This window comes from Elgaria multicarinata, chromosome 13 (assembly GCF_023053635.1).
Source record: "Elgaria multicarinata webbii isolate HBS135686 ecotype San Diego chromosome 13, rElgMul1.1.pri, whole genome shotgun sequence".
NCBI classification, from domain to species: Eukaryota; Metazoa; Chordata; class Lepidosauria; order Squamata; family Anguidae; genus Elgaria; species Elgaria multicarinata.
In genome coordinates, this window is record NC_086183.1 from 1,519,631 (window position 1) to 1,540,441 (window position 20,811).

Here is a 20,811-nt window from a genome sequence, read left to right on the forward strand (position 1 = left end):
CCCAACGCTGATGGAGTCGTCATCTGTCTTGCTCCTCTTGCCAAATGGGCTGCCCGGGGCCAGTTTTTGTTTTTTATACACAGCATAAACATTAATTCCCTTGACATCTGTTTGGTGCCTTGACAACATTTTTTTTTAAAGCCACCACCAACATTTTAAAAGTAAAAAACCTGTTCTACCATTCCCATCCAACAACCCCTGGTGGCTGGGGATGATGGTAGATGTAGTCCAAAGCATCTGGAGGTCGCCAAGTTGTGGAAAGTTGTGGAAGTGATTTTGTGACATCCGTGTAGAGAGCTGATATAGTGAGCTACTAATCAGGAAGCCCCTGGTTCATGCCTCAGCCATGAGCTTACTTGGTGGCCTTAGGCAAGCTGCCCTCTCTCAGCCTCAGAGCCCTGTCTGTAATATGGAGGACAATAATACTGACTTACCTTTCAGGGTTGCTGTATGGATTAAAACTTGATAATGCATGTGAAAAGCACTATAGAAGTCTTAAGTGTTATTATTGAGATCAGCCTGTCTGGCCCACTTCTACCACAGATGGGAAGAGCTCGTTTCCCCTGAGCTCATTCTTGAAGAAAAGTCTGAATGTCTGTAAAGGGGTGAGTGGGGCTTTCACAGTAGGCTGACTGCTCAGGTTATATCTCCTTCTGTCGCATTGAGCAGCAAAAGCAACAACCAAGGAGAACCAACGGGCCCACTGCTGTGTGGACTCGACACACGTTTAAACAGACCACATTAACAAACCAGCTTCTTCTGCACCATCTGCTGCTTTGCCTCCAACTTGCCCTCTTCCCTTTCACTCTGTGGTGGCATTTTGGTTTCTTGTTTAGGACTGCGCTGAACGAGTCCCTCTATATTCAGAGTTCTAAAGCTATGTTATTGCAGGGAAAGCTTGCATCTTGGTGGAATTTAAACTTGTTGGGTTGAGTTGGGATGATTGCAGCAAAGGAAGCCGCTATCATGGCTGCTTCTCCTCCCCCCACCCCGTGCCTGCCGTTTGCATTATTCCCCCCACCCCGTGCCTGCCGTTTGCATTATTCCCCCCACCCCGTGCCTGCCGTTTGAATTATTCCCCCACCCCATGCCTGCCATTTGCATTATTCCCCCACCCCATGCCTGCCGTTTGCATTATTCCCCCACCCCATGCCTGCCATTTGCATTATTCCCCCACCCCATGCCTGCCGTTTGCATTATTTCCCCACCTCGTGCCTGCTGTTTGCATTATTCCTCCCACCCTGTGCCTGCCGTTTGCATTATTCCCCCCACCCCATGCCTGCCATTTGCATTATTCTCCCAACCCGTGCCTGCCGTTTGCATTATTCCCCCACCCCGTGCCTGCCGTTTGCATTATTCCCCCACCCCATGCCTGCCATTTACATTATTCCCCCCACCCCGTGCCTGCCATTTGCATTATTCCCCCCACCCCATGCCTGCCATTTGCATTATTCCCCCCACCCCGTGCCTGCCGTTTGCATTATTCCCCCCACCCCATGCCTGCCGTTTGCATTATTCCCCCCACCCTGTGCCTGCCGTTTGCATTATTCTTCAGGTTGGCATGTCGTCTGAACCAGGTGTGGTGGGGGAGAGGGTCATACCCACCCTACAATCTCTACTGCAAGTTATAGGTTTTAGGGTGGGTACAAGCCCCCACCCACGCTGCCACACGCCAAGTTCAAATGACTGCCAATCTGTGCTGCACGCCAGGGAATAATGCAAACAGTGGTCCCATGCATAGAGGCAAAGGGAAGTAGCCGTGATGGTTGCTCGCCTCATTGGGATCATCCAAACCCAACCTTGGTGTCCCTGCGCCAGCTGTGGCTCTCGCGCTCTCCAAGTGCTTCTGTTCCAACGATGTCAACCTTGCTGACTGACTGCCCTGAAGACAGCCCTTCAGCCCTTTTGTTCTTACTGATGACTGCTAGTATTTCATTTAAATAAAATGACTCCAACTCGTTTGTTGCTTCTGACTCGACTTTGATTGACATTCCAGGATTGGGAGGTGGTAGCCTGTTTTGCTTTTGCTGTTTTTTTGCAGAGGGAGCATGAGCATGATCTGGTGGTCATAGACCTGGGAGCTCTGAGGATAATCTACACCAACATTTCGTCCTGGTCCTGTAACATTTGGCTCACTCCTGCAGCATCTTGTTTCTTACACACACACACCCAAACCTATTAAGGAAGAAACTAGGTGCACAGTCTCTTTGAGTGTTAGAAGTGGACTCTGCTAGAGTGTTAGCAGTACTTTGTATCTTTGAGTTCTGTCTGGTTCTAAATGAAATCCCAAGCAGATTCACCACTCCACTAACATCGGAGCCACCAGTCTCCACTGCAACAGTTTCACAACCATTTGAAAGGCAGGGTAGGAATCCACCAAATAAAAGTTTACAAAGCTTTTGGGAATAGAACCATATTCTTTTTATTCCTTGCCCCATTTATTTTAATCCAGATGCTCTCGATGGGGCTCCCAGCCTCATCCGCCTGTATTTCTGTGCAGGGATAGGTATTTTTAACATATAGTGCAACTCCGCTTCCCTTTCTATTTCTTCTGTTCTTTTTGAACAAGTTATATCCTTCAATTGCTATATTCCAGTCATGGGAGTCATCCCACCAAGTTTCAGTTATACCTATCAAGTTGTATTTGCCTTCATTTATTAAGAGTTCAAGCTTGTTCTGTTTGTTTCCCATACTCTGGGCATTAGTATATAGACACCAAAGACTATATAGTAGTCTAGCTTCCTTCCTACATTGTTGTGGACACTATTTTGGGGCACTATTGGAGCTGTTCTCTGTACTGTGGTGCATGGGCCTTCATCCATTGTTGCCTCGAAGTTGACGTCTCCCACCCCCGTAAGATTCAGTTTAAAGCCCTCCTGATCAAGTTCTTCATGCTGTGGCCAAACACATTCTTTCCAGCCCTTGTGAGGTGCAACCCGTCCCTTGCCAGCAGTCCATCTTCCATGTAGCATAGCCCGTGGTCCCAGAATCCAAAACTCTCACGTCGGCACCACCTTCGTAGCCAGTCATTCACCCAGAGTATTTTTCTTTCCATTTCTAATCTTCCAAGAACTGGGAGGATGGATGAGAAAACTATCTGGGCCCCAATGTTCTTGAGTTTCCTTCCCAGAGTTTTAAAGTCTGACATGATTTCTTCATAGCTCCGCTTGGCGACATCATTTGTTCCCACATGGATGAGAAGGAAAGGGTATGTGTCTCTGGGCTTTATGAGCTTTGGCAACCCTTGAGTCATGTCTCTAAAGGCTTCAGATCGGGGCGGGGGGAAGGTGCTAGAGGGACGCATTCCCAGACTTCCGGGAATGCGTCCCCGCCCCCTCCCTGCCTCGATGGGGCCTTCTACTTGGCCTGGGCAATCATGCAGGCCGAGTAGAAGGCTGCATTGACCCTGGGGGAGGGGGCTAGAGGGACACGTCCCCAGACTTCCGGGATCACGTCCCCACCCCCCCTCCCTGCCTCAATGGGGCCTTCTACTTGGCCTGCGCGGTATTATTATTATTATTATTATTATTATTATTATTATTTTGCCTTGGGTTTGTAAGTATTGTATTTTTAGTGTTATTTTATTGTTTGCCTTGGGGGGGGTGTGGCTGTAGATGATGATGGTGGTGGCGATGATGATTTTGCCTTTGGTGAGCGTGGAGTGGATTTTTATTCTGCCCCCCCCCCCTCAGTTAAGTGTGTGTGGGGAGTTTTTTTCTTTAGATTGTCTTGGGGAAGTTGTGGAGCTTTTTCCACGTTGGGTGAGTGTGCAGGTGTGTGTAGATTTTAATTTTTATTGCCTTTGATGAGCATGTATGAGGTGTCTGTTGTTGTTATTTTATCTTGAGTGTGTGTGTGTGTGTGTGTGTGTGTGTGTGTGTGTGAATGAATTTTTATTTTCGCCTTAGGCTTTGAGATTATGATTCATTTACAGTGTGGTTTTCCTTTTTTTTTTGTACTAGATTTTTTTGCACTTGTCAATTGCTTCATTTGTTCAGTGGTAGCAGTATGCTGAATGTGTGATAATGGATATGAGAAAGGTGATGGAAAGAGTGTTAAATTTTAGAAAGTTGAGACTATGGGCATCCAGTGAAGGATTTGCAGTCAAAAAAGATATTTGAGGTAAGGGGAGACTGTATCACACAGAATATCGCAAAAGCTACAAAAGTAGGCGTGAGTGAAGTTAAATTCAGATACAATGAATGTCTCACTTGTTCTTTATTCCAGTGATTTTAACATTAAGATGTTACTAGAACAGGTTTGCCTTAATTGTGTGCTGTGAAACCAGACATGTGATCAAGGCCATGTTTGGGTGGGCACGCCCCCTTGGGGGCTGGGCATGTTGGTGAGCACGCCCCCTTGGGGGCTGGAAATGTAGTTGGGCACGCCCCCTTGGGGGGGGGCTGTGTTGTCCTCCTTTTTGGTTTCCAAAATATGGTCACCCTACTCCAGTCTCATCCTCCAGTAGCTGAAAGCAGTTGCTTAACTCTAATGGTTCCACTAGTGCAGAATGTCTTCTAGTTCTTCTGCTCCTAACTGCCACTCTTTTCCAAGGAGTTTCCTCTTCAGTGGCTTTCCTCCCCTCAGCATACTCCACTTCTGCTTCAGCTTGCTTTTGCTCTTCAATCTCTTGTGCTTCTTGTTGCTATTGCAGTTCCACTGTTCTAAGAGCTCTTCGCCTTCTCTCATTCCTTGGAGGGTGGACACTCGCTGCTCAAGTCCTCTCACTTTTTCTTCCAATAGCGCAACCAGCTTGCACTGGCTGCAGGTGTATGCCACGTCGATCTCAGGCAGGAACACGAACATTGCACCACTAGAGTCCATATTGTCTATTTTCTGTTTTGTTTTTTCCTTTCTGATTGTAGTGGAATTGCCTGTGCTTTGTCTTGACCCCTCTCAAGGTGCACAACAAAGTGCACGGTGTAAAAGCCGGAACGGAACAGGCCGGAACGACCCCATTATATTAAAAAACCATACCAAAAACAGTGGCATGTGTTAGCAACATTTGGGAACAATATTTTAGGACTAAAACCATGCCAATATTATATCACTATTAGCCCCAGAACTCCCAAAATAACGTCCGGAACAGAATGGGATTGCCGGAATGGCCACTATTGAACGAGCGATATCAACCAAACTCACGAGTCATGCATAACTCCATGGTAGGGCTGCAGTAAGCCACAAAAGGTGCAAAGAAACTGCGTTCCGATAACCGTTCCGCGCACAGCGCATATTGCGCAAAACGGACAGGGACAGCAGCTTCCAAGTGAAGTATGTTAATCAAACTCACCAGACACACATTACTAGGTGAGCCGGATGTAATAAGCACCAAAAGTTGCCTCGAAACCACGTTCAGGTACCCATTCCGGGCAAAAACGCGTATTGCGCAAAAGGGCCGTAACGGCAACTTCCCAATGAGGTGAGTCAACCTAACTCACCAGACACACATTACTAGGTGAGCCTGAGGTAATAAGCTCCAAAAGTTGCCCCAAAACCATGTTCAGATACCCGTTCCGGGCAAAAACACGTATTGCGCAAAAAAGGCCGTAACAGCAGCTTCCCAATAAGGAAAGTCAACCAAACTGACCAGATGCACATGACAAGATGGGACAAATATAGAAAGCTCCAAAAGTAGCCCCGAAACCACGTTCAGATACCCGTTCCGGGCAAAAACGCGAATTGCGCAAAATGGGCCGTAAAGATACTAGGTGAGATTGGTTGATATCGCTCGTTCAGTGATGGCCGTTCCGGCCATCGCATTCTGTTCCGGACGTTGTTTTGGGAGTTCTGGGGTTAATAGTGATATAATATTGGCATGGTTTTAGTCCTAAAATATTGTTCCCAAGTGTTGCTAACACATGCCACTGTTTTTGGTATGGTTTTTTAATATAATGGGGTCGTTCCGGCCTGTTCCGTTCCGGCTTTTACACCGTCCCCAAAGTCCCCTACTATATGAGTATGTCTTAGGAGAAGAAATTTCTTCTTCTTGTTGTGTGATAGGTCCATGGCACTGGGCTCTGGCCTAGAGCAAGGGTGAGCTCCTGGGTGGTCATAGGCCAACCTCATAGGGCTGTTGTGAAAATAAAGAGGGGAGGAGATTTTTTATCCCACTCTTCCCTCAACGTGTCATAAACAATATTCTAAAGAGGCATTTGCTTTGAATCTCTGTCTATGCTTCTGCTAGTGCTTAACATGACCCTGTTGTTAATTAAATTTAAACGGATGAAGAAGTAACTAAAAGCAAAGGTCGCCATGTTGGGCATAAGAAAACATCCTTGCTTTCACACGTCACAAACGCCTCGCCGCCCGATGGGGAGAGCCGAGAGGGCGGTGGGCAGCGCCCCCTGCCGCTCGCACGTGGGACCTTGCAGGAAGCTGGGTCCGAGGCCCACGACGGGCGCGTCGCGCTCCGGTGACGCAATCGGGAGGCGCGGTTGCCGGGGCAGCAAGAGCTGCTCCGGTTGCTCGCGGCGGCTGTTGAGGAAGATGGAGGCGGTGGCGAGGGAGCAGCGGCTGATGCTGCTCCGGAGCAGAGTGATGGTGCTGCAGGTGGGGCCACGAGAATTGCGGGTGGTGTAAGTGGGCGGGGCCGGGGAGGCTTGCCAAGCCAGTTAAAAGTGTAAGTGTGTGTGTGTGTGTGTATAAAAGTAGGGTTACTTTTATGTCATGTTTGGCCTTAAATGTCAATATTTTAACTTTCCCCCCTTGAGGACTCCGAATTGGAGTAAATTAATAGGGCTAGAATCAAGGTGGGACAGAGGTGTGGACGAATAGCTAAAGGCCCAAGAGCAGTCTCCGAGGAAGAAAGCGTCAACCCCGGAGTGGACCACTGGCCCTGTATTCCTTTCTAATTTGTGATTATTATTTTTTATCAATCATTTTCTTTCTAGGCGTTTGTCAGGGGTCACCTCGTCAGGAAGAGGTTTCAAAGCTTAAAAGGGGAGTATGAGAGCATTGTAAAGGAGGTTGAAGGGAATCTGGATTGTCTGCAGTGGAACAGACATTCTCTACCAAGACCTGTTTTTATCCCAAAGGTATGACGATTCGTACTGCTTTTGGTGAAAGCCTGCAGCACTTATACATTCTTGGGCTTTGAATTACACTGGAAAGAACTGGCTTGAATGACACGACTATTGCGGCCTTGCAATAGTCTGGTAGTGTAGATGACAAGGTATTCTATGCAGGTCAGGGGAAGGTTGTTCCTCCCCTTGCTTCCTACACTGGCTATGGAGGAAGGGGCTTAGCCTCCTCCATGACCAGAACAGAAATGCAGCAAGGAGGTGGAGGAGGGATGGAATGAGCTGCCTCTCCTCCTGAAGCAGAGGAAGGAAAGCTCCCTCCTTTGTGACTAGCACAGCAACACAGTGGCGAGGATGGATTTGAATTGCTCCCTCCCGCCTTTGCCAGTCCGCTTGATAAAAGGCCTTTAAAAAAATTCTGCCCTGCTAAGAGCCTAGTTACCTGCATTTTCATGCTGGCTATGGAGAAATGGAAGCATGGAAACCCAGGCTGTTAGCAGTCTAGGAACTTTTGTTGGCTCATTTTCAGGGCTGTACTATTGCCTGCTTTTTTCTTTCTTTTTTTTACTAAGCATAAGAATGTAAAGGCATACAATGGCCTTGGAGTTCAGCTGGATAGAACTAACTAAATGAATTAACTTTTCTGCACAGCTTGCCTCTGTGGGATGTGGTCATGGCCGGTAGGGTACTTTGGGTTAATGTAGAGCTGGGCAGATGAAGGATAACACAGGGGTTTTACCCCCTCCTTAGTCATTAGATTAAAGTTAGTGTTCCCCAGATTTCCCAGATTTCTGTCTGTTCTGATTTAGAATGTGAAGCAAAGGTGTGAGGGGGTAATAATTACATGGATTCATATGAGCCACTGTCTCCTCCCATCCATGTTTCTGCTTGCCTCCTGTGTAGGCGGAATGGCTGTCTTTGGGATGGCTGAATGATCCAGTTACGTCTGATGCAGAGAGGCAGCAGAATTCTCTCCACCCAGGGGAGGCAGCTTGGGAAGTAAAGAAGACCAGAGCAGTGAATCGGGGTGGTGGTGGGGAGAGCAGGCAGCCTTCTCCATTGATGGGTGGTTTGGGTTCATGGCATCCTTTAATTCGGGGATGAGGAAGCTCTGGCCGATGGGCCTAAACCAGGCCGCAGAGGTTTCCTATCTAGTCTATGCCCCCCTCCTCCAGGTCTTGCCCCCTGGAAGCTAGCAGGGGAAGGGATCCCCTCTAACAATGGGGATTTCCCTGTGTTCCACTCATCCTCCTAATTGGGAGGCAGAGTGGCATGCAGGGGAATCACTAGAAAACCATTTCCTCCATGCATAGAGAGGTGGGGGGCATAATCACTCTCTTCCTGTCTGCGTGGAGGAAAAAGCATTTTCCTCTGCCCAGAGACAGGCTGGAATCTTTGGTTGCCTCTCTGTACATGAAGGAAAATGCTGCTTGCCTCTGTCTGCACAGAAGAAAAAAGTATTTTCTCTGTGCATAGAGAAGCACATCCTTACCTTTCTTTTCATGCAGAAATTATGATAGCCCTTTTTTTCCTTTTCCTTTTCCTCTTTTTTGGAATTAGTAGATTAGATGTTGATGAACTGTCTCTGGTTCAAGAATTTGTCATGTTTCCTCTACTTGGAGTTGAATTTTAGGGTACCTGTTGTAGCAAAAACGACAGAGTTTAGTGCCAAACACCTCCATGCCATAAGCTTACGTGGACCTTAAGATCATCATTCAAGGCCCTCCTCCAGGATCCCTGCCAAATGCGTCAAAGCAAGTGGCTACAAGAGATAGGGCCTTTTCAGTGGTGACACCTTGTATGTGAAATGTCCTTATTATTATTATTATTATTATTTATTTATATAGCACCATCAATGTACATGGTGCTGTACAGAGTAAAACAGTAAATAGCAAGACTCTGCCGTATAGGCTTACAATCTAATAAAATCATAGTAAAACAATAAGGAGGGGAAGAGAATGCCAACAGGTACAGGGAAGGGTAAGCAGGCACAGGGTAGGGAAAAACTAACAGTAGAAAGTAACAGTAGAAGTCTGCACAACATCAAGTTTTAAAAGCTTTAGGAAAAAGAAAAGTTTTTAGTTGAGCTTTAAAAGCTGTGGTTGAACTTGTAGTTCTCAAATGTTCTGGAAGAGCGTTCCAGGCGTAAGGGGTCCTCCCCAGAGAGACTCACTTGGTGCAAGGTGAAAACCTTTTATTTTCCCAGGCATCTTTAGAGCTGCTCTTAGAACTTAGCGCCCTTTTATTTGGTGTTTGTTCTACCTTGGTTTTATGTGCTGTGATATTTTTATTCTTTGCTGCTATTTTTGTCTTGGTTTTATTATTTCTATTTTTATTCATTATGTTATTGCTTGCATTTTATGTTTTTAGTATATTCTTTGCTGCTCGGAGAACTTGGATTATTGGGCTGATTAAACGTACAATAAAAAAAATGTCAGACAATTATATGGTGGCATAGGCCTTTATGGGCATTGTTTGATGAAGTGCTGAATGGCTTGTGCCCATGAAAAATTATTGCACAATACATTTAGTTTTCTCTAAGGTACCACAGGACTTTTTGCTGTACTTTCTAATGCAATGTTGCACCTTCTGGACAGAAAGGATCTTGCACTGGTGCAGAGTAATGTTTGTCCCTTGCTGCTCATAATGCTCCTCTCTTTGTGTATCTTACAGTCTGTCCAAAAACTGTTAAAATTTAAGGAATTAAAGGACCAAGAGGCGGGCTCCAACAAGACCATGACACAGGAAAGGTTTTGTCAGGAGGAGTTGCTGTCTGAAGAAGAGTGTCGTGAAATGCTGCTTCCAAGCCGGCTTCCAGCTGAGCTGGTGGCAGAAGGTGAAGCTGGTGACATGAGGCAGAAAGTAGAGCATCTCATGGACCATCCCTCTGGGAATCCCTGCAGCCTGCCAGTACAGAGGGAGGATCCCAGCAATGTATCCTCTGAATGGAGCAGCACAATCCTGGACACGGAGTCTGCTAGGCTGAGCCAGGGTGAGACATGTGGATGGAACTCCAAACTCCCTTCTGTTGTGGAAAGTTTACTTTTTGTTTGCTGTGCCGTTACTATTTTTCTGAGGGTGCTTAAAAATATCTATGCAGTGCTTTACAGACTTCACATAAGCAAAGCTTCTACCTCAAGAACCATACAGTCTAAATCTGGGGTGGAGGAGGAAATAGGGAGAAGTAAGGCTGACAAAGGATGACTTCTAGACTTTGATGGATCTCTTTTTGTACAGAGCTTCCATTCCGAAAAGTACAAGAAATGCCGCAGACTGTATCTGATCTCCAGCACTACCGAAAGCACCTGGCCATGGAGCTGCTGTGGCTACAACAAGCTATTGTCAGCCGTAAGAATGTAAGAATTTCCCCTAGGAGGACTTTTGTAGGGGGAGGTTCATGGAGGGGGATTAATTATATTTCCATACCACACAATTGTTGAAGCTCTCTGGGCAGTTCACAACCCATAAAGCCCCTACTGCAACTTTTGCACTTGTCTGTTCCTTTCGTAAGGTGACATCTACTCTGTGCAAGAGGCATCCTTTTACCTCTGAGCAAAGAGCCAGTGGGTTTGGGATAATCCCTTTGCTTCTGTCTCTTAAAATCAGTATGTATTTGTGTTCAGCCAGTAACTGTTACATTGGACAAATTCTTAAGACTACTAAGGCGGGGAGTGCTTGTTTCCATTGGAATCTAGGCCATTAAATGGTATGCTGTTGCTTATTATGAGCTTAACATTTATTTTGGGACCACAGTGCATTAGGTGCTGCAAAAAATATTATTAATAATAATAAGTATTGACTGGATTCCATCTGTGTCTGATTCCCTGTTTTCCTCCCTCTTCTTCTCTTCCCCTCTTGTAGTACTTGATCCTGAAACAGAGGTTTGGGAGCTCAGAGGGACTGCCAGCCTGAGGGTATACGGCCTATGGGCCTGTGTACACAAAATTGGAAGCGCACGTTCTTCCCAGCCAGCAGTGGAAAGAAAACCTTGGGCTGCAGGCAAGGGCTTGTTCCTTCAAGTTAGCCACTCTGCATGGATCCTGACTGAGCTCAGCTTTGAGGCTTGTGAAAGCAACAGTGAAGACTGAAGATTTGCCAGTTGCAAAGATTTGCCTGTTGCAAGTGTGCTTTTGAAACAAGAACAGTGTTCATTGTGGAAGGCTCAGGTTCTGTTCTGCAGACTCTGCTTGTGATGGAGTAAAATCCGAGCTTAAAGACTTTGCATGCATGGCTTTAGCAGCCTTTGCAGAGCTAGCTGGTATCACAGCCTTCCCCAACTGCTGCTCTCTCTATTTGTCTTGGATTGCAACTCCCATAATTCCCAGCCAGCATAGCTATTGGCCATGAAGATCCTGTTTTTAAGAAAACTTCTAATAATTAAACTAGCATAACAATAATATTCCATTGGATATCTAATCAGGATTGGGCTTGCTATCTTCAGTCATTTCAGGGGGGTTTTTCATTGATTTTTTTCCTGCAAATTTAACAAATTTGGGGGCTGCAAAGCAAAGATAGAAATGTCTTAAATAAAATATGAGTACTATTTTATTTGTTTGATCATTGGGTGGCCTTGGGTTCTAGCATTTATGCATTTTATTTCTAGCCCACCTTTTTACCAAGAAAATGGCATTCCAGGTGGGTTTATGACACATGGAGAAAAACCTCTCGCTATCCACCTTCTCCACACCATGCATAACTTTACACATCTCTATCATATTTAACCACTTGCCTTTTTTCTAAGATAAGCCCCCAAAGACTTAATCTCATAGAGAAATTGAGAATATCATAGAGAAATTGTTCCAGTCCATTTTAGCTGCCCAGTTCTGCACCGTTCTCAGCCCTAGATTGTAAGCCTATGCGGCAGGGTCTTGCTATTTACTGTGTAATCTGTACAGCACCATGTACATTGATGGTGCTATATAAATAAATAAATAAATAAATAAATAATAATAATAATAATAATAATAATAATAATAATAATAATATTTTTTGGGAGGCGCAGTGACCAGAACCATACAGAGTATGCCAAATGTAGTCACACTGTAGATTTGTATAAAGCAGGTGTGGACAACCGCCAGATGTTTTGGTTTACAGCTTATCAGCCCTAGCCAGCATAGCCAATGTTGGGGGGTCATGGGAGCTGTAAGCTGGAAGTTGCTCACCTCAGATATAAATGCATTACAGTACTGGCAACTTCATTTTGCTATTCCTTTCTCAATGAGCCACAACATGCAATTTGCCCTTTTCACAGTTGACGCGCACTGGGTTATCCATCACCAACCCAAAATTACTTCCCTGCTCAGTCATTCCTAGCTTAAACATCTTCAGCAAATATGTAAAGTTGGGATTTTTTTTCCCCTAACATGCATCATTCACACATTCTTACATTTATTTATTTATTTACAATATTTATATACTGCTCCCCATTGAAAATTTTGGAGCGGTGTACAAGATAAAATAAAATAAAAAAAGAATAAAACACTTTAAAATAGATTTTAAAAGAAGCAAATGTACAGTAAACCGTGACCTGTATTTGACATTTTATGCCCATTTCCTCCCAGTTTGACGAGATCCTTTTGGAGCTGTTTGCTGTCTCTTTTTGTTTTAATCACCCTAAATTGGCGTCATCAGCAAACTTGGCCACCTCACTTCTCACCCCTAACTTCAGATAATTTATGAACAAGTTAAAAGCACTGGTCCCAACACAGTTTTTTGTGGGGCCCTTGCCTCTGTGTACTCTGAGAGCTGTAATTTATTCCTAATGAGGACCTCTTTTATCCAATGACAGCTAAGTTTGCTCAGGATTCTTTGGTGAGGGACTTTGTCAAAAGCCTTTTGGAAATCCAAGTAAACAGTCTTTAAAATACATGTGTTTGTTCACACTCTAAAAAGTTAGCGAGACAAGACTTACCTTTACAGAAGTCATGCTAACTCTTCAAGATTTTCCCTTCTATGTCCTTAATGCTTTTATCTTTAATAATACTTTCCACTAATAAGCTAACTGGTCTATAATTTGAGAGAGAGAGAGAGAGAGAGAGAGAGAGAGAGAGAGAGAGATCCCAAAATTGGCATTACATTTGCCATTTTCCAATCTTCAGGACTCTTCCTTTCAAGTGCTGGACACCATTGGGTAGATAAGGTACAAAGTGATCTTCCAGGTACCATCAATATCTCCCAAGCAAATCAATCTGCTGCTGTACCTTAAAACAGTAAATGCCAGCCTTTTCAAACTTATGACAAGCATGCATTTTTGGACCTTCTTAACTCCCCACCACTCATGTATTTGTATGATGGTAATGATACACAATGAGTCAGACTGTGGTCTTCACCTGCCTACCATTTGAAGACCAGCGTCTACACATCTGGTCAGCCTTGCATAGAAGTCCGTATGATTTCTAGCCTGCTTTCTTCCTGCCTGCCTGCCTTCTCATAAATAAGCCATTTGGGATATAAAAGAGAGCTCCATCCTACATAAAGCTGCCCTTCTTGACAGCCTGGACTGGATTCTTTCCTGCCATAGATGACAAAGGGCTTCATCCCACGTACCCGTTTCCCTCGAATTATCCCCATAGCGTATAGTTGTCGTTGTTGTTAGCTAAATCATACCCCGGGTGGCAGCGCTCCTAAGATCCTTTGCATACCGGGAAAGGGTTTAAGGGGGAGAAATGTAAAAAAATCATTAAAAAAAATCAACGGATGACCCAATCTGATTCAAATTTGGTATGCTTAAAGCCCTCCTTAATATCTATTACTGTGCCAATTTTGATGTCTTTATCTTTAAAACTTACACAGATGTAAGCATTTGTTTAATTTGTACTTTAAACATATCAAATCATCCTCCTGCGCCCCCAGTGGCCGCTCGGAGAACAACAAAAGATTCACTCCTAAAGAGGTAGTAAAATAGGTCGGTTCTTTTGGCTAAGAAGCACAATTAAAGCAGGATGCATAGGACTACTTCACAGTCAAAGCAGATTATACACTGGAAAACTTCGGAGTCCTTTGCATGCAATTCGCAGTGATTGCACAGTATAACCCTGAGAGGATGTTAGAAAGTTCTGTGTAATTTAGGATCCTGACCTTGCCTGGAGCCTGTCAGCCAGAGAACTGTTTAGTGTCCTGCTTTGTGATGCAGGGGGCTTGTCAGCAATTATGGGGATACCAGTCCCTCTTCCATGGGTCAGTAACTAGCTCTTCCTGGATCAGCTCTCGCAGAGGTGAGCATTTCTGTATTCTTTGCCCTCAGCAATAGCCCCTGGCTTCAGGAGTAGTTAGCACTCTTGGGGCCTCAAATACAAGGCCAAATACACTGAAACAGCCCTTGTGTGGCTGTTCATCCATAGCTGGGTGCTTGCTTTCAGAGGAGAAAAATGAGGGGGGTATTATAATTCGGTCTGACAGTAATAATTTTATGACCAGGGCCTTGCATGTTTCCAGGAACATGGCAAGTTTAAAAAGAAAGTCAAGCGTTATTCCACAAAGGCAAGAGGTGGGACGAGATGCCGTCCAAATCCTGTTAGGAAAAAACAGAAGAAATAATCAAAGACAGTCATCTACTCATTAATACTCAGTCAATCTCAACCAATGCTGGTGAAGCATAGAATCATAGAATAGTAGAGTTGAAAGGGGCCTTTAAGGCCATCGAGTCCAACCCCCTGCTCATTGCAGGAATCCACCCTAAAGCATCCCTGACAGGCGGTTGTCCAGCTGCCTCTTGAAGGCCTCTAGCATGGGAGAGCCCACCACCTCCCTAGATAACTTGTTTCATTGCCATACTGCTCTAACAGGAAGTTTTTCCTGATGTCCAGCCAGAAACTCGCTTCCTGCAACTTGAGCCCATTATTCCATGTCCTGCACTCTGGGATGATCCTGGCCCTCCTCTGTTTGACAACTTTACAAGTATTTGAATAGTGCTATCATGTCTCCCCTCAATCTTCTCTTCTCCAGACTAAACATGCCCTGTTCTTTCAGTCTCTCCTCATAGGCCTTTGTTTCCTCATTGCCCTCTTCTGAACACCCTCCAGCTTGTTTGCATCCCTCTTGAAGTGTGGTGCCCAGAACTGGATGCAATACTCAAGAAGATGAAGCCTAACCAGTGCCGAATAGAGGGGAACCAGCACCTCGTGCGATTTGGAAGCTATACTTCTATTAATGCAGCCCAAAATAGCATTTGCCTTTCTTGCAGCCATATCACACTGTTGGCTCATATTCAGCTTGTGATCTACAACAATTCCAAGATTCTTCTTGTTTGTAGTATTGCTGAGCCAAGTATCCCCCATCTTGTAACTGTGCCTTTGGTTTCTTTTTCCTAGATGTAGAACTTGGCATTTATCCCTTTTAAATGTCATACCACCCAATAACAGAAGCTCTCTGGGTGGTTCACAAAAACAAAGAGGGGGAAATGGGCAGCCAGAAGACGGAGACGTGTTCTGTTGCCTCGTTCCTTTCCCTCTGCTGCTTCATTCCTTTCCGTCACCCACCCTGCTCCCAGTTTGTTTGTTATATGAATCTGCAGAGCTCAGCAAATAAAATTTATAGCTTCGCTCCTCTCTCCTCTGTAGCTTCGTCTATGCAATAGTGCACATGTACACATTTATAACTCACTATAAATATAAATAAATTCAGGAAATAAATTAGTGTTGCTGCTGCAGTGTGACGCTCTTTACCTACATTCAAATCAACAAAAAATTAGGTTTATATTTAATGAGGAGCCATCCCGTTGTCGTATAGACGGGGGCCTGGTCTCTGGCACAGGTGCCACAGACCAGCCAAGGCACAGCAGGCTCATGCAAAGAAGCACTCCAGGATCCTTTCCATTGGTGGAACATGAGCATCTTTTGCTCGCAGAGATGCACTGCTGCACCTTACAGGAATTTGAATACTGCCGATTGTGATGCTAGTATTTGGCCCCACCAATATCAACGGAGTTTGGTTCTAGAAAACCTGGCTGTAATTCCCACTGCTCCCACTGGTAGGCAAACTGTTTTCCTGTTCTCAACCTCTTTTCTCCATCCGTAAAAATGAAACAACATTGAATTACCTTGCAGGGTTGTTAGGAAAGCTTCACATCCCTTTGCTAATTAAAAGTGCTATATCTGTCAAGCAGTGGTTGGCATTTCCATTACGAAGTTATGACTACTAGCGGCAATAATGGAGGGCGCAACCCTATCATAGGTGGTGCAGCACATTTCATTGGGGTGGGCACCCAGGACATTTTATTTATTTCTTAAAGGCAAACATTTATTGAATATTCAGTCATGAAGAACATTATTTTTATTCATTTATTTATAAAACGCTGTAGATACTGATATCCTACTCTGACCATGCAGGTGTGTGTGTGGGGGGGGGGGAATGAGGAGTTGTGCCTCAAGCCCCAGCATCGGTGGAGCTTTGTGGTGACAGAGGCAATATTAGCCTCCAGGGCCCTTCCTCCTGGCCTCTTTGAAATGCAGCTCCCGACAGAGAGGCTCCCAGCCGGGTGATTCCTTTTCAGTCCTGCTGCCGGGAGCTAGGGTGATCTTTTGGAGGCAGCAGTTGTTCAGCATGGCAGCGGAGGTCAGTTTCCATTGCATCTGGATCTCCCTTTGGTTACCTACTCGTTTCAGCGCTTATTGCTTGAGACATGAGGGTGTGCCTACGCACCCCCAGCACACCCCTTGAGCATGCCTATGAAACCTATGCATGTTTAAACAGAATAAAGTCCTCCAACTCCCTTGGCTGCCTGGGGAATGCTGGTAGGTGAAGTACCCTTTTCTGTCTAAACATGCATAGGATTGTGCCCTTAATTTCTCACCAAATAAGGCTGGGTCTCTAGGCTGCCTTGCCTGGAATTCTAGGTTAGGAAGGGGAATGAATTCTGTATATGCTCAGGTGCTTCCCCTGTTGCCAGGCTGAGAACTGGCACTGGGAAGTCAGCTGTGGCGCTGAGCCTTGGCTGGCTCAAAAGAAGGCTAGGAGTGTTCTCAAAGGAGGGTTGGGATGGGAGCTGGGGCAGGTGACTCCCATGAGGCAAGAGAAAAAGGACTCTCCCTGTGTGTTGAAATGGCTCAGCCTCCTGGCCAAGCTGGGGAAACGCCTCTCCCTTGCTGAACAGGCAGCTATGGAAACGGCAGCACTGCTCATGGAACAGAGCTTGTTCAACTTGGATGGGGCAGGGCTTGCCGTCTGGTTGCTGAGGCTCACTGGGCTTTCCCTCCTTCCCTCCTTTGCCCAAGCACCTTTCCAAGATGAGCAGCCCACAGACAGGCATGAGGTCCGGGGCCATCACAGTGGCGCCGCCCGCCAAGAACGTGGTCATGTACCGCAACGGGGACCCATTCTTCCACGGCAGGAAGTTTGTGGTGAGCCAACGCCGGTTCCTGACCTTTGAGGCCTTTTTGAATGAGGTGACGGGCACGATCCAGGCCCCCGCCGCCATCAGGAGCATCTACACCCCCCGGCAGGGCCATCGAATCAGCGACTTGGGCGAGCTGCAGAACGGGGCCCAATATGTGGCCGCGGGCTTTGAGCGGTTCAAGAGGCTCAAGTGAGTAGATGTTTGAGGGTTACATCTGCAGGGGTCCAAGCAAGGGAAGCCTTTGCCAGGGCTTGGAGATCTGGGGGCGGGGCGGGGCGGGGCATCCTCCTTACCATGTGTGGTGGGGAAACCACAGTTAAATGGTAAGTCACACTTGGGGATATTTATGGAGACACATTTCCCTGTGTCTGCCTACTGATCGTCCAGATCTTGTGCCAGAGCCAAATCAGAAGCAACTTTCTGAACAGCGAGTTGCTGGCCCAGCAAGTGTGCTGCTTGCACAGTTAGGCTAGCACAGTGTTTCTCAAACTGTGGGCCAGGACCCATCAGTGGGGCTCGGCCCATTTTCAGGTGGATCCCAGTGCCTCTTTGTTGACTGCCCTGCCCGTAGGCAGCTGTGGTCATGGGAGTTCGTTAAAGAGCCAGGCTAATAATATTGATGATGATGATGATGATGGTGATGATGACGATGTGCATATGTATAATGGTAAATAAAGATGGAGGGGATAAGAGAGGGAAGCGATTAAAGGAGGAAGTGAAGGTAAAAACAGCTGGAGGAGGGAAGGAACTGGCCGTGTACAGGGATAAGTTACAAGTCAAAGGAGAAGGGGGAAGGAATGTCAGAATATGAGTAAGAATACTTTGAGAGGCATGCGGGGCCCAGAGGAAAACAATATAAAATAAACATCTTCTCTACGTTGAGGCTCTAGATCAACAAATTCTGCCTGAAATGGGGAGGCTGAATGATGATACCTCCATAGGGAATATCTATAATTTGAGGACAGCTGAACTATGGAACTCCCTGCTACACGGAAATAGCTGTGGCAAAAAATTTAGCCATTTCCAAAGAGGGATTAGAGATCAGTATAAAATGGTGTCAGTAACTGCCTGCTGATTATGCCAAACGCCGCCTCCTGCTGCCACCATTTTGTGTCTACATGCGTTTTGGAATATGGCAATAAAACAACAACCACAACCAGTGCGCTCCATGGCATAATTTCAGAAATGTAATCTCAGAATTGAAGTATAAACTTTTCTTTTATGAGTCATGAGTAGGGTGACCATATGGAACAGAGGACAGGGCTCCTGTATCTTTAACAGTTGCATAGAAAAGGGAATTTCAGCAGGTGCCATTTGTATGCCTGCAGCACCTGGTGAAATTCCCTCTTCCTCACAACAGTTGAAGCTGCAGGAGCCCTGCCCTCTTTTGTATCTGGTCAACCTACTCATGATTATGATTATGATTATTATGATTATGATTATTATTTATTTATATAGCACCATCAATGTACATGGTGCTGTACAGAGTAAAACAGTAAATAAAACCATGAGACTGTGGTATATATGTGTGTGTTGAGAGGGCAGTCATATGACAAGTTTGTACTGGGCCTGAAAAATTGTGCTTGGGCCCTGCAAACCTGTGAGCTGGATTCTCCCATCTCAGGGGACTCCCAGGTGTGCAAAAATAACATTTAAAAGGCACATTCGTGTGACAGCTGCTTGTGTTCCTGTCTATAGCACATCTCGGGGGAAAGGCACAAGCCTTCCACCTAGGACAACCCAAAACTCACTGGGGAAAGCCAGCCATGCCAAGTGTGAAGCAGTCAGCTGTGGGCATTGCAGGGACCATGCCAGGGACCCTGTGGGCATCAGAGAAGGGTCTAGTCTCTAGCTAAAACCAAGGGTCTTCCTCTAACACATACATCCACCACATCCGAGGAGAGCAGATGTTGCGGCCGTCCACTTACAGCCCCTAAAACATGTCTTTTGGGTAGATATGGTGATTTTGTCCTATGCTCAGAGTATGGCCAGGGCTGCATTCTGAGGTATGAAGGAATGCCGCAGCTTGGATCTGCTTTTACCTGGAGAAGGTGGCTCAGCTCTCTCAGCTAGAGCATGTTGCTTTGCAGATGTCTTATCACCAAATTTCTAAGTGTTCTGGAATTCATGGGCTAACAACTATTTTGTTTTGTAGAAGGAAATGTCTGAGATATGAGGAGGGAGTGTCTGAGATTGGGGGGGGGGCGGGTCCCCATCTGTCAAGATGTCCTGCTGTCAAGCCTTATTGACAGAGATGGTCCCTTTGGGCTTGCTGTTGGGTGACACATAGATTAAGCTCATTCAGTGTGAAAGATATTGTGAATAGTAGTCAGTCAGGGATGGATACATGGGTCAGAGGCAGCAGGCCTCTGTATAGCAGTTGCTAGGCAACAAGAGCAGGAGAGAGCAGCTGCCCTTGTGTCTAGCTTGTGAGCTTCTGATACACACCTGGCTGGCCGCTCTGGGAAGAAAGATGCCGGATGAGATGCTGCACCACCATCTCACTCCCAATTGAGCGTCAGTTGCCGTTTCTTGGGGACGGCTGCTTTGCAAGGCCCATCTTCCCAGTCGAGCTGGGCTGGTCTAATGGTTGCAGTTTGGTGGGTGTGCTCTCAAAGGGCTTGATCAGCCGGGTTTCTCCTGGCATTTCTGTTGCTGAGGCAACAAATGCTCAGTGGACCAGAGTGATATTTGAACCTGTGTCCCTCCGTTGTCCCTCTCCATTGAGAATGCCCTCCTGCTGGCTGGAACAGTCTCAGGATCAGACAATTGAAGTCCCACCTAACTCAGCATCCTGACCCTGTGGGTGGGTGTGGAGCAGTGGCGGAGTTGGCAAGCCGAGTTGGAGGGGCTGAGCCTCTCTGGAGCCCCTTTTCCCCTCGTCCATGCACCCACCCAGGAAAGCCTGGTTCTGGGGGCTGATTCCCGTTCTGTCATTTGGGGGCATTCAGTTCTATAACGTCCTTCACTCATTGGTGCTCCTGGTCTGTTGGCAGGAATGTGATCCATTACCTATACTGAACTGAAAACAACAACAACCATAGACTTCCCCGTTTGTGTGTGTCTGCACACTTCCAGTTCAAAACCATTTTTGGGGAGTCGCTTTATTCAATTATCTCACTAGGAATAGCTCATAAAACTCTTCAAAAACTCTTCAAAAAAACCACTTGCTGGTCAGTTTGGTATGGATCTGGATGGGGGATGCCTCTCTGGCACACTCCTTCTTAACAAGGGTCCCACCCCTTGTTAAAGACTTACGGATAGGCTGCTGCTAGTCAGGATGAATCTCCAGGCACACCCGAGTCCAGCCTTCCCCAGTCTCCAGATGTTTTGGACTACAGTTCCCATCAACCGCCATCCAGCATGGTCCGGGGTGATGGAAAGGTGTAATTGAAAACACCTGGAGGGCACCACACTGCCAAGGACTGTCCTAGTCTGTCTAGCCGGGGTAGTTCTAAC

At 46.1% G+C, this 20,811-nt stretch overlaps 2 protein-coding genes across 2 annotated transcripts in view; both read left to right on the top strand.

Annotated features, from left to right (window-relative positions):
• The first annotated feature begins 6,439 nt into the window (after positions 1 to 6,439).
• Positions 6,440 to 11,562, top strand: IQCC (IQ motif containing C). The gene is made up of 5 exons (XM_063140442.1): positions 6,440 to 6,549; positions 6,891 to 7,034; positions 9,693 to 10,011; positions 10,257 to 10,375; positions 10,881 to 11,562. The coding sequence occupies exons 1-5, from the start codon at positions 6,487 to 6,489 to the stop codon at positions 10,929 to 10,931; spliced, it is 696 nt and encodes a 231-aa protein (XP_062996512.1). The 5' UTR covers positions 6,440 to 6,486; the 3' UTR covers positions 10,932 to 11,562.
• Positions 11,563 to 17,263: 5,701 nt separating this feature from the next.
• Positions 17,264 to 20,811, top strand: part of DCDC2B (doublecortin domain containing 2B) — a 39,943-nt gene continuing 36,395 nt past the window's right edge. Inside the window, exon 1 of the mRNA XM_063140755.1 lies at positions 17,264 to 17,541. Coding sequence (XP_062996825.1) covers positions 17,264 to 17,541 — 278 coding nt within the window. The remainder of the gene's footprint in view (positions 17,542 to 20,811) is intronic.